Source organism: Tripterygium wilfordii, chromosome 6, assembly GCF_013401445.1.
Source record: "Tripterygium wilfordii isolate XIE 37 chromosome 6, ASM1340144v1, whole genome shotgun sequence".
NCBI classification, from domain to species: domain Eukaryota; kingdom Viridiplantae; phylum Streptophyta; class Magnoliopsida; order Celastrales; family Celastraceae; genus Tripterygium; species Tripterygium wilfordii.
In genome coordinates, this window is record NC_052237.1 from 11,805,739 (window position 1) to 11,817,811 (window position 12,073).

The following is a 12,073-nucleotide window of genomic DNA, read 5'->3' on the forward strand; positions in this document are numbered from 1 at the left end:
ATAGAAGAACGTTACGAACACTGAATAAAAATACTGTGAATCAAGACGTGTACCCAAGAAAAACACAAGACAATTTAACTTATTCTAGTACTGTCAACAACACTGTTGAATGTTGATTGCTTATAACTGTGGCTCAGAGACAGCATATTCCTTTTAACTAAAATATAATGGCAAAACAAAATAAATTCAATATTATGATTATAGAAAAAAGACAAGAGGAACAGAGGTGTATAATAAGGTGCAACTTGGATGAAGAATATGCCTATTTAGTATTTATCAAAGTTTAGATGAGACACTATAGAAAGAACATAAGTTGCAGCAGGTTCTAAATTAAAATACTGTAAATTCATGATTTTATACAGTAATTAGGTTCGGGTACTGAGCTGTTGGAATGAGTTTCATATTGACACGTCTTATTATGAGTTTTCTTTCTTGCTGACGTGACGCCATAGAATCACTCTAAAATTGTTTCTCAGCTTTAATAATATATTTATGTATTAGATTAGATTAGCATTTCATAGTTTCTTTTTTTTCATGTATAATTATGTGTGTATACATATATAAAACAAAACTACAAGTTTTGGTTAGAATTGTGAGGCTGACTACAATAACTTCTTACAAATGCGAGATGTCACAAATTCAACTCCTATATCCAACCGTTTCTACATTAATTCCTTTCATGGACCCATGAGAAGTTTTGTGGAGTTAAATACACACTTAGCCGTGTCAATTGGGTATTAATTTAAGATGTTTAAATTTATAGATGATCGGAGGAATAAAATGGGAAAATCTGACTCCTATCAAGAAAATTTGTTCTCCCCTTGAAGTTGACAGACCTCAAAAAAAAATAATGCTAGGATGTCTGTGAGCCATCCAAACGATGACTTCAAATTGGCTCCGGTGTCTCGTCTGGCACCACTCAATTGCCTATTTGGTTGATAAGGAATCACAACCCCCACTACAACCCAACCACCCAAAACTACCTCCTCCACCAGCTATCTTTCGCCACTCCAGGTGAAAACGGAGTCACACTTGTCATATGTTTTTTTAGTAACGTATCCACCAAACAACTCACGTAAATTCCGGACAGTGAAAAATCCCACAATCCGAGTTCATCTTATCTCGCAAATAGCGATAATGGAAACACTCATGGAACTCGAACTCACAACCTCCCGCTCGCGTTAAGAATAACCGCAATCAAGTTACCATCTTCATCAACGATCCGTTGTTCACACTTGGCCATATGTTACCAAAGGACAAGGAAGAGTCAGAGTACTATTTATAGACATTCCAACTTGGGAACCAACCCAAGGGTGGAGCCACTCCCTACTTTTTGTCACAAAAGGTACAGCTTTGAAAGGGGAAGTTCAAGTATATGTGATTGTGGTACTCGTGGACTAATTTATAGCCTTCATTTTTATCCACGAAGAGAGAAGCAGCTATACACAGTTAAGTCTTATGCTCCAACATTGGCCATGTGTGTGGCTCTCTTTTCTTATCTACACACATTGAGCACTTTTATTAATATATGGCATGAATCTCTCTTCCACTCTCTTCTACTAGTCTTCAAAGTTTCCTAAACATTTTAGAGATGTCAGATGAGAGCAATGGCTCCCAAGAAGAGCCCCAAGTGCTAGAGGAGCTCAAGCTGCCGCATTTGTTCTCAAACGAAAAAGTTCGAGAACTTCATGCTACAATAGAGAATGAGTGGGATTCCCTACAACGCTCAGCTTGCCAGACAGCAGCTGGAAGAGCCCTGTGGAAGCATGTAACAAATGACCCAGTTGCAGACTTGCTTGCAGGAGAGACATACCTTAGAAGCCTTTATGAGAAGATGACCAATGACCGCATCAACAAAGCCCGTGAAGTTTCTGGAGTGATTCTGGCAGTTCGAACTCTCTGGTTTGACTCCAAGATTCAAGATGCCCTTAATTCCTTCAGCGGTGGTGGAGTGCAAGTCGTTCTTCTAGGTGCAGGTGGGTGATCGCTACTTTTACCTGTTATATTTTCGCACAGATAGCTCGTACAGTAAAGCTTATTTTGATGCTTATAAGCTTCAAAATAAGCTTTGCCAAACACCACACATAAGCTAGCTTATAAGTTAGTTTATAAGTTATAATAAGCTCCAAAAAAATAAGTTTCAAATTGAAGCTTATATTTGTTTTTTTTTCATTTTTTTTCCTTCTTTTTTATTAAGATAATATTATATATAATATTATAAAAAAATTTATTTTATCTTTTAAATTAAACTTAAATAGACTTTTTTTTAGAGCTTATAAGCTAGTTTATGCTATAAGTTTTGACAAACATCCGACAGCTTATTTCACAACTTATAAGCTAGTAATCCCAGCATTTGAATTTCCCATGTTCATTTTGCAACATTACACAATGGAAAACCCAGGGACACAATCTCTAGCTATGATTCAAGGCTTGGTTACAATGCCTTACCAAAAATTTCTGGTTCAATCCCATCCATCGAAGGTTTATCTAACACTTGAATAACAATGGTAACCTGCCAAACAAAATGGACAGCCAGAACATATGAAGTTATAGCTCAATAAGTGCCTTAGGCAATTGATTGATTCACACTCACCACCAAAGGTTTGAAACTAATTCGTGCAATTTTCGGACCATTCTCCAATCGAATTTTAAACAACAGTTAATTATTAATGCTATCCTGTTGCGGACCAACTTAGCTGCATATTGCAAGGGGGAAAACCTCACCCAGCGCAAAATAGAAACTCTTCTGTTTGCTCAATCCAAAATTCAGTTGCATTCATTTTTAAGCTTAGTCCATGAACAAGTATCAACAGTATATCCTTTTTTATAGGAATGGATGCGAGGGCATACCGCTTAAGCTGCTTGAAGGAATGTGATGTCTTCGAAGTGGATTTCACCGAGGTCTTGCAAGTAAAAACTACTCTGCTGCAGGAAGCAATAGAATCGGCAGAAGGAGATCAGCCACTAAGGATGACAGCAAAATCCCTAAACAGGGTAGCAGCTGATATCAGTAAGGATGACTGGCTAGAGAAACTTAAAATATCAGGGTTTGAGTCAGAGCGGAAGACAGTATGGGTTCTAGAAGGTATCCTGTATTACCTCTCACACGCCAATGCCCTTCAAGTACTCAAGATCATTGCTGACAAGTCCTCCATCACCAAAACAGTTCTCCTGGCAGATTTCATGAACCAGCCTTGTATCTCATCCAATTCCAACTTCCATTTCTACTGCGATTGGCCTGATCATCTCCTACCATCTCTAGGATTTTCTAGTGTTAAGCTTTCACAATTAGGTGATCCCGATGCTCATTTTGGCCTCATGCATGATCCATTGAATCTGTTCAACAAGCTCCGCAGCTTACCCAGGTCAGTCCAAACCAACCCAGACGATGGCACACCATGCCGTCGCTTGTATTTGGTGCAGGCTTCTGGTTCACCCAATCAAAATATTCCATAGATAGCAATCTGCCGATATAATAGAGACACTAAGCTGTCAACTACAATTTATAGCATGGATGCAAAAAATCTTTAGTTTCTTTGAAATAAGATTGCTTGCAAGGAAGCAATTCCACATATTGATTTCTTCAATTATCATGTCAAGAAATGTAAATAGATATTTGTCTCCACTACAAATATCATGAAACCGGGCAGTCTTGGAACTCAAAGACGTTAGTGAAGTGCGGGCATGCTTTGGTCCCTATGACTACTTGAAACATACCCCTTATGTACCCATAAAAATGCACAAAAAGAAACTGGGTTTTATGAACCTGAGCAAAGGGGTGAGATTTATTGAGTTTATATATCACAATGACAAACCACTACTACCATAAGAGTCCAGAAAGACACACCTAAAGAGTCTTACCCTCCCATTGCGGGAAAACTGTTTATATGGTCTGAAATGAGAATATAATAATTATTACTATTTATTCTTTAAAATAGAGACGTGAGGGAATTGTATAGGTGAGCATATTCCTTATCTTTTCGGCAACTTCACTTCCTGTTTTCTTCTTATCTTCAGCAACCAATCTGATTTCAAAGAAACTAAAGATTTCATACTGCACAGTCATTTACCTTGTGCTTATCTAGGATCTTACTACAAGATACATCCATCCCTAGCATCTGGCAAATAAGAAATAAAACGAGCATGGAAAGAAGGATAAAAACAGCACCAAAAACAAATATCTCAACAATTCGTAAGTCATTTTCCCTAATTGGTTCATGGGATGTAGCCATAAGGAATGAGGATCCTTAATATTAAGAGAACGGAGGGCCTAAAACGACCAACATAAAGTTAAGGTGAATTTTTCAGTAAAAAGGTAGCTCAAAAGCTTGACATGACTCAGCCCAAATGCTGATTAACCAACCACTAAACTGAACTCCATAATCCATATATGCAGGTTCTATATCTCAAAAAACTTCCATTAGAATGGGACAGCAGAGCCTATGGACACTATACAACTAAACTCATCTTTCAGTGATAGAAAACAAAGTTGAACTTGAATTCGTCATAATGCCAAACACAATCCAACTTCTTTCAAAGTAAAAAGAACAAAATGAACACGCTAATGAAGCATATGTATCTGATAATAACCCAAATTGAACCTCTTCGAGCCATAGCAATACACCATAGGACAGCTCCACAGGCAAGATTCTCTATCAAGGAACAGATAGCAAACAAAGAACCAAAGGGAGACGAGAAAAGATGTAAAGAAATATCTAGGCAGATACAACTTACAAGTAATAGAACAGTTTAAAGCTAAAATACATACTTCCACTGTTTCCAATTTCCAACTCGAAAGGACTGCAGAATCTTCAAGCACAAGATATACCAGCATATACATTTGCTGAAGGAACCAGAACAATCAAGCTTCCAGACAGGCCATAACACCCTGCTCAAATTTGTTAAGCACAGATATAGTATCCTTGAGTGCATCTGCTACCATGAGTCTGCAACCAAACCAGAGGAAGGGGACAGGGAGGCATTAACACAGATGAAATTGATGTAGGAAGTGAAGCTGTTAATGTTAATGACGTAGTAAAGAAAGCTAACAATGAGAACTCATGTGAGACCTAGTCCAGTGGGCTGACAATAGCTAGCCCATCAAACATCATGGATATTGGATAGCCAATGGGGTGACTAAATCAGAAGACTCCGAAGTCCAAGAATCTGCCTGCATTTTATTAACAAGTGCTGATATTTGTAAAGGGATTTTGGGAATTTCACCATGGGTAGTATTTCAGGTTATGCTTTGAGTATTAGCTATCTGGGAGGGATTTCCTTAGGGTTTGGACAAGATTTTCATCCCATTTTGAATTATTTTATTCCTATGGATTCCTTTACAAAGATTTGAGAAATCTTCTAGCATTTCCTTATTTTCAATCAAAATATATTCGCCTCTAGTTCTAATATCCTTCTACTATTTGCCTTCTTGCTCTGAAGTCGGCACCATAAATATATATAAGGGAATAGATGGCTAATGGCTGCAACTTGACAAATAGCTAAGAAACAGACTTTGCAAGCGCAGAGTACCATATCAAACAAGCTTATTTGATAATTATCAATAAGCTAATCTGGGCTTATTGGAGGGTACAGGGGAGTAGGGGACCATTAATGGGAGTTGCAACTTGCAAGGACACATCTTCGGAGAGAATATAACATGGTCACCAGTTTAATGCTACCTTTAGAAGATATTTGCATGTGAGATCTTATCTTAAGTAGACTGGAAAGGAAATTTCTATTCAAAGAACAACATTGTCAACTAATAGGATTGTCCCACATCGGAAGATGTGGGAGCTAAGGTGTTGTTTATAGGGGAGGTATGGGCCTCCCTTAGTACCCAAGGTTTTCTAGTATGGACTGGGAGGCCTTGAGTACAGCCGGCCCATATGGGTGGGTGTCAGTTGGGCCTTGGGTGCTGAACGTGTATGAGCGCGACTCTATCAATGGTATCGAAGCTGTTACGATCTTGTTGTGCCTTCAACTTGGGGTCGCACCTGCAGAGTGGCCGGCCATGGTGCTCGACCCACGGGGGCAAGGGCCCTGCGGAGGGGCCGGCCATGGTGCTCGACCAACGTGGCCGTTGATCTTGAAGGGGAGGGTATTGATAGGATTGTCCCACATCGGAAGATATGGGAGCTAAGGTGTTGTTTATATGGGGGTATGGGCCTCCCTTAGTACCCAAGGTTTTCTAGTATGGGCTGGGAGGCCTTGGGTACAGCCAGCCCATATGGGTGGGTGTCGGTTGGGCCTTGGGTGCTGAGCGTGTATGGGCACGACTCTATCATCAACATACGTCTCTTTCAATCCTTTCTTCTCATCCTAAGCTTCCGAAGGAGCATACTTCGGTCTAGCATATATATCAGACGCTTGTTGCCTTGTTATTTATGGGACTAGCAAGAAGACTAGGATCTTCTGAGCAGATTTTCTATTACTTTAAATTTCAGATAAATTTCAACTGTAAGGTTAATCCTTCTTCACTTTATGGGGTCCTATGTTTGTGTTGAGGTGGAAATTCAAGATGACACTTAACAAAAATAGTAGACCTAGCAAACTGGCAAATTAGCACCATACATTCCGTTACACACTTACACCAAATATTTTCCAAAGATGGAAGGTTAGAACTAATCAAAATTATTATCTACAAAAGTCACTCACCAAGAATACTGGACAACATGAAAATGATTAAGTCAAACTAAATCTTTTCCAGGATATTGGCACATAAGACATACCTACTGGAAGCAAGTTGAATATCGCTTTTGCTTGCCAGACCATTTAAATTTGTGAAGGCACTGCAATAAGAGAAGCATCATGAGAAGTATAGCATTAGGAAATTGAATCATTGTTCTATGCCAAAAGACAGTTAGAAATAACTGGATTGACTGATACAGGCGACTTTTGGACCTCGAGACGAGTGAAGAAAAGGACAGATTAGACTGTCAAAATTGTTTTTAAGGAGCTTCTTCTGTTAGCGCTGTAAATAGTTCTCTCTTTCAAGAACAAACTAAAACTCCATTCAGGAGCATGAAAGGCTACAATTGACCACTTGGTACATGTTCTCGTATACTTGAAGCACGTTTTGCGGGCGTGAAAGCTCAAAAGATCACAGAGACTAAACTAACCACTTGGTGCAGTGTCTAAAAGCAGGGAGGGGAATTAATGTGGCTACCTGATGAGATCATTTAGCATGTCTTCAGCTTCCAACCTTACAGGATCCCTCTCATCAAGCAACGAAGATGCATTATTAACAATCAATTGGAAAGTACAAACCTGTGCAATCAGGATTTCAGGCCATAAGATTTTAGTAATTCTAGGTCTATTTTCTCCAACAATTATTGACTGATGAACGCAATTCGTTTGGTTGAGTATGAAAATTAAATATATCTATTGTCCAAGCACAACATAACTATTTTCTGGGGGACTGGGAGTGTACCTGAATTTTAGAATAATTTTATACACATCAATGCTGTTTAGGCTCAATGAAAATTTTAAAAGCCAAAATAAAAACCCACGAACTGAATAACACAAATTAAAGCCTCAATCATGGACTGAATGAAAAAGGTACCTACAAACAAACCCTAAATAAGCATCAAAGACTATCTATAGAATGACTGAAAAACAGAAGACAAACCTCGACTCCTGTATTAGCCTGAAACTCAACAAATGAATTCCTCTCTTGCAGAACGCAATCCCTGGAAGCGGATCTCAGGATCCTCTGAACCCCCTCCAAGTCCTTATCGTTATATTTGTAATCACTAGTCGCTACCGAGAGGGAAAAAAAAAAAAAAGCAACCAAAACTATTATCATCAACTAATTTTGAGTTATTATCACCAAGAAAAAAAAAACTTAGAAAAAAAAAACGTACTGAGTAAGACATAGGCAGAACGAAGGCTCTCTCGGGAGGCATCAATTGGGGCCAAGAGAAATCTCGAGGCCTTCCTCTTCTGCGCCTTAAGCCAGTCCTTCGGTCCTGCTACGAAACAATTCAAGAAACCAAAATTAGGGTTCGGGTGAAGAAGAAACAAAACAATAACCAGAATTGAGAGCGCAAAAGCGAGCAGCATACAAATGCCGATGGAGAAGGCGGTCGCAGGAGCAGGTTGCGAAATGGAAGGGACGAGACTGAGTAGTGAGAGCAAAGAAGTGACGTCTCTGCGAGAGAGATCGGAACGAATCTGGAGCCGCTTGTTTTTCTGTTGATGAAGGAGTGTTAGGTTTTGATTTGAAATTTGGGGTTTCGGAGGGGAAGGTGAGAGAGCGGCGAGAGTGGCGGGGTAGATAAGGCGGTTCGCGGAGGACGTCATGGCTACTAGCTTCAGATGAAGCACTCTATTTAATTTTTCTTTCTCTTTTCTAGTATTTGCCCGGGCATGCAAATTGAAATGGCAAATCTCCAGACTCCAAATTTAAATTTTAAAAAAAAAAAAAAAAAAAAACTCATGTTACAAAATAAACCTAAACTGAACTTGTGTTGATAGGTGAGATAATTGTCAATTTCCAATTCAATAAGAGGATGTTCACCCATTCCAACTTAATAATGAAAAGTTGAAATTATTATAATATACACACCCGAGCAGATTTTTCACTATTCAAACATATTCTTTATGTTGATTTTTGTGCCACATCAATTGATTGTTTGAATAGTCGAAAAATCGACTTGAGTGTGCATGTTAGGTAGGATAATTTTCAATTTTGACTTGAAACATTTAGGGTATGTTTGGAAACAGTTTCTAAAACAGTTTTCTGTTTTCAAAAATTGTTTTGACTTTGAAAATTCGTTTGAGTTGGCGTTTTCAGAAATTATTTTGTGAAACAGAAAACTGTTTTTGGTTTTCAAAAACTAAAAAACCAAAACTGTTTTTTGATGTTTTGTAAAATTCTTTCATGTTTTCTCTTTCCTCTGTTCTTTTTCTCCGTGCAAAATCCTCTGCCAAATAAATTTTGTTTTCAGTTTTATTTCTTAAAATTGTTTTCACAATCTAATCTTAAAATCAATTTTTGAAACCAAAAAACCAAAACAATTTCCAGACATACTCTTAAATATTCGGTAAGACATTGTAGCTGGCCAACTCTTTCAGTAACCAAAAATTGCATTACCCTATAGTAATTGCACAGCTTCATATGGCATCTTGTTGGGTTTTGATGATGGACCTTATTGGCCCAGCCCAAGTCCACAACTAAAATCGGAGTAGACCCAGCATACAAAGAAAAAAAAAGGTCCATTTATTTGACCTGAGTTGGGCCCAACCTAGAACAACAGTGCTAGTGGAATAGTGGCTGAACTTGGGGGGTCCATTTAAAAGAAATAAGGCCCAGCCCCTCAAAGAAAATTTCCGGTATGAGAAAATGAAAAGGTGTGTATGGATTGGTTCTGTACTTCAGTTCATCTGAAAACTGGCACTTTTTTCAGTCTCTTTCCTCATATATTCCACAACATGTTTTTTCAAGAGAAAGGAAAGTGATGTGAATTCATGTTTCTATATATAGGTTCTTGATGAATATGCAAGCCCAATCCAAGTTGCGAGGAGCGAGGAGGGACCTCATAAAAAGAACAAGAATATATACATATGTGACTTCTTAGGTGCGAGATTTTACAATGATGTTAGACGGATCCCGCAATTTAAATAAAGTAAGGGATTCTTCGCCTCAGAATTTTCCTTTGTTCTATATATACATACAGAAACGACTTTATATTACTGGAATGAAGGAATGATAAGGATTCCAAATAGATAGATATGTCAATTGTATGTATCACGCCCCTTTCGTATCATATCATAGCCTAAAAGGCCATATTCAACCAATGATCATCACAAATTTACAGCTACTTTTGGTTCAAGGGAGACTGGGTGGTCCTATTGTCTGGCAAGTCAAATTGAACATGAAGGCATTCTTATCATCGGGGAAACTTTGTGTTCGATCGTGATGGGGCGATCAAATCAGTACTTTTTGTCTGTTATTCGAGGTAATCTAGGCCTCCTTGAAGAAAAGGTTTGGTGATAATTATTGTAATACTCTAGTAGTGAATCTCTCTCGAACCAATCTGTATAGACTCGGAAAGTCTTGAGGTTGATTCCCATTGGAAGCAATCTTATGGTATTTGGCTCAACTTATCATGTCGTTAGGTGGGAGATTTTTGTACGTGTAGGCCTGATGGTTTGAGTTTAAGCTCATGTCAGATGCTCAAACGGCAACACTTTGGGACCAAACCCTTGATAAAATTCTCTTCTTCTTCTTTTTTTTTTTCTTTTTATATTGTGGGAACCTCTCCAAGGTCCTTTTGGACCCAATTCGATGGAGTAAACCCATGCACCGCACTCTCAGAAATTCCCTACACAGATCAAAGTAAGTCGCTGGCATTTTATCAAGGGTTTGGTCCCAAAGTGTTGAAGAGAGGTTTCAAACCTACGACCCATGAATTTGCATGAAATACTATAAACCAACTCGGCCAACCGTCTAGGGTTTCTTTAGTTAATTTGTTGTGAGGAAGTCCGCATCAATAGCTTTTACATTTTTTTTTTCATTTAGTGTTGGATTCTCCATTCAAATCAGGTGGTGTAGTCAGATTCAGTATCTGCTGGTCTAATTGGATCTTAGTTTGAAGAATCCATATGGACAGCAAGCTTCAACTTGGAAAGGAAACAAAAAAACAAAGATGGTCATGAACATGAAGGTTGTGAAATTGATAGGAAAGGCATCGAAAGAGTACTGAGAGTTAATCGATATATATATATCTAGCTGGAGTGGACGTGGATGATAAGGATTCTAATGCTATGTGGATTGTCAAGAAAGAAAGAAAAGAACAAAAGATCGATCATGATCTAGTACATGCATGTCTGCTACTCTTCTTTCTATTTGCTTCATCTGAGCCACACACTACTTATCTGTTGTTTTACCCATTAATTAACACTATTTTTTTCCCCTCAAACTTGGTTATGTAGATTGTTAAAGCTACATCAAAATCAAGCAGGATGACAGAACCAGGTACATAGATCTAATTTGCATACTTTGTTTGAATGTTTGTTCTTATAATTTCTATGCTCCTTGGTCTTAGTCTTAATTAAGCATTGTGTTTTTTTTTATGTCGAATTAATCATTGTATATATGTTGCTTAAGAAGGTTTATCCCTAGTAGACATAACCAGACATTTGGTTCGTAATTGAACGAGTGTGAGCTGGGTGAGACAGTGTGTATGAGCTAATGTAACAGTATGTCCCTGCGCACTAATAATGTTTTGTCTGTTTTGGGCCAACCTATATTAGCCCGCGCGACTTTGTCCAGTTCATACTAGTTTGGATTGATTTTCGTCATCATCTCATTCTTATTCCACCCTCTAAATATCAATCTAGTGCCATGCAAGAGTTCTTGTTTACACTCAAAAGGGAGAAGAAACTAGTTTTCATTGTATGGCACAAATGGTTAAAGAAGACGAACCTTGACGAGTTAATTATAGGTAGACAAAAACACATTTGAGTACAAAAACTGTACGGGTTTGGAACCAGCTAGACAGGTAAGCTAGACAGGTAAGTGGGCTTTGGATTGTTGTCGAAATTAGAGCAAGCGACTAACGTTTGAGATTTGATCACAACGGCACTAAAATTGCCTGAAAGCGAGAAAACGTTTGAACTCCGAGTCCCGACGCGAAGATTTGTTGGGCCGCACCCGCACGGGCGCACCCGTGAACGTTAACCCCATGTTTTTAAGGATTTGGACCCACATACATCCACTTGTCATGTGCACACTGAAATCTTTTTTTTTTTTAAATTTTGTTTTTTATGTTTAGCCCCCTAAAATCATTTAGTTTAAACTCTTAACCTAATGATTAAGAGCGTGCCTTCATATTGTAGATTGTGAGTTCAATTCCTATTGAATTCAAACATGAACAGCAATTATGATATAATTATGAATTTGTTTGCCATTAGCAATAAATATAAATCAAATTTAGGTATATAGAAACGTATTAATGCATATTGTGTTGTGCTAAGGAAAGAACGCGTGAAGTAGTAATTATTATGTATAATCAATATGTCGGTTGTGGTCACGTAAGTTCAATTCAAACTTGAGTCCCTAATTGAAACG

The 12,073-nt window shown here is 38.2% G+C and overlaps 2 protein-coding genes and 1 long non-coding RNA gene across 6 annotated transcripts; 1 reads left to right on the plus strand and 2 right to left on the minus strand.

Annotated features, from left to right (window-relative positions):
• Positions 1 to 992: 992 nt before the first annotated feature.
• LOC119999718 (putative S-adenosyl-L-methionine-dependent methyltransferase MAB_3787) lies at positions 993 to 3,572 on the plus strand. Its single transcript, XM_038847436.1, has 2 exons — positions 993 to 1,976; positions 2,831 to 3,572. Exons 1-2 carry the CDS (start codon positions 1,592 to 1,594, stop codon positions 3,454 to 3,456), a joined length of 1,011 nt encoding a protein of 336 aa, XP_038703364.1. The 5' UTR covers positions 993 to 1,591; the 3' UTR covers positions 3,457 to 3,572.
• LOC119999721 lies at positions 2,319 to 3,241 on the minus strand. The gene is made up of 3 exons (XR_005468497.1): positions 3,100 to 3,241; positions 2,851 to 2,985; positions 2,319 to 2,512 (listed from the first exon to the last, which is right to left on the minus strand). It is a non-coding gene; the product is annotated as an uncharacterized LOC119999721 (long non-coding RNA).
• Positions 3,326 to 8,410, minus strand: LOC119999719. Of its 4 annotated transcripts, none has more exons than XR_005468495.1 (7): positions 8,064 to 8,410; positions 7,863 to 7,970; positions 7,628 to 7,758; positions 7,166 to 7,266; positions 6,729 to 6,788; positions 4,769 to 4,946; positions 3,326 to 3,464 (listed from the first exon to the last, which is right to left on the minus strand). XR_005468495.1 is itself a non-coding variant. In XM_038847437.1 (6 exons), the coding sequence occupies exons 1-6, from the start codon at positions 8,299 to 8,301 to the stop codon at positions 4,862 to 4,864; spliced, it is 723 nt and encodes a 240-aa protein (XP_038703365.1). In that variant the 5' UTR covers positions 8,302 to 8,410; the 3' UTR covers positions 4,554 to 4,861. The 4 variants fall into 4 exon arrangements, 1 of the variants encoding a protein (XP_038703365.1); XR_005468494.1 differs by having other exon boundaries at positions 3,358 to 3,496; XR_005468496.1 differs by lacking the exon at positions 3,326 to 3,464 and adding an exon at positions 4,554 to 4,652.
• Positions 8,411 to 12,073: the final 3,663 nt, after the last annotated feature.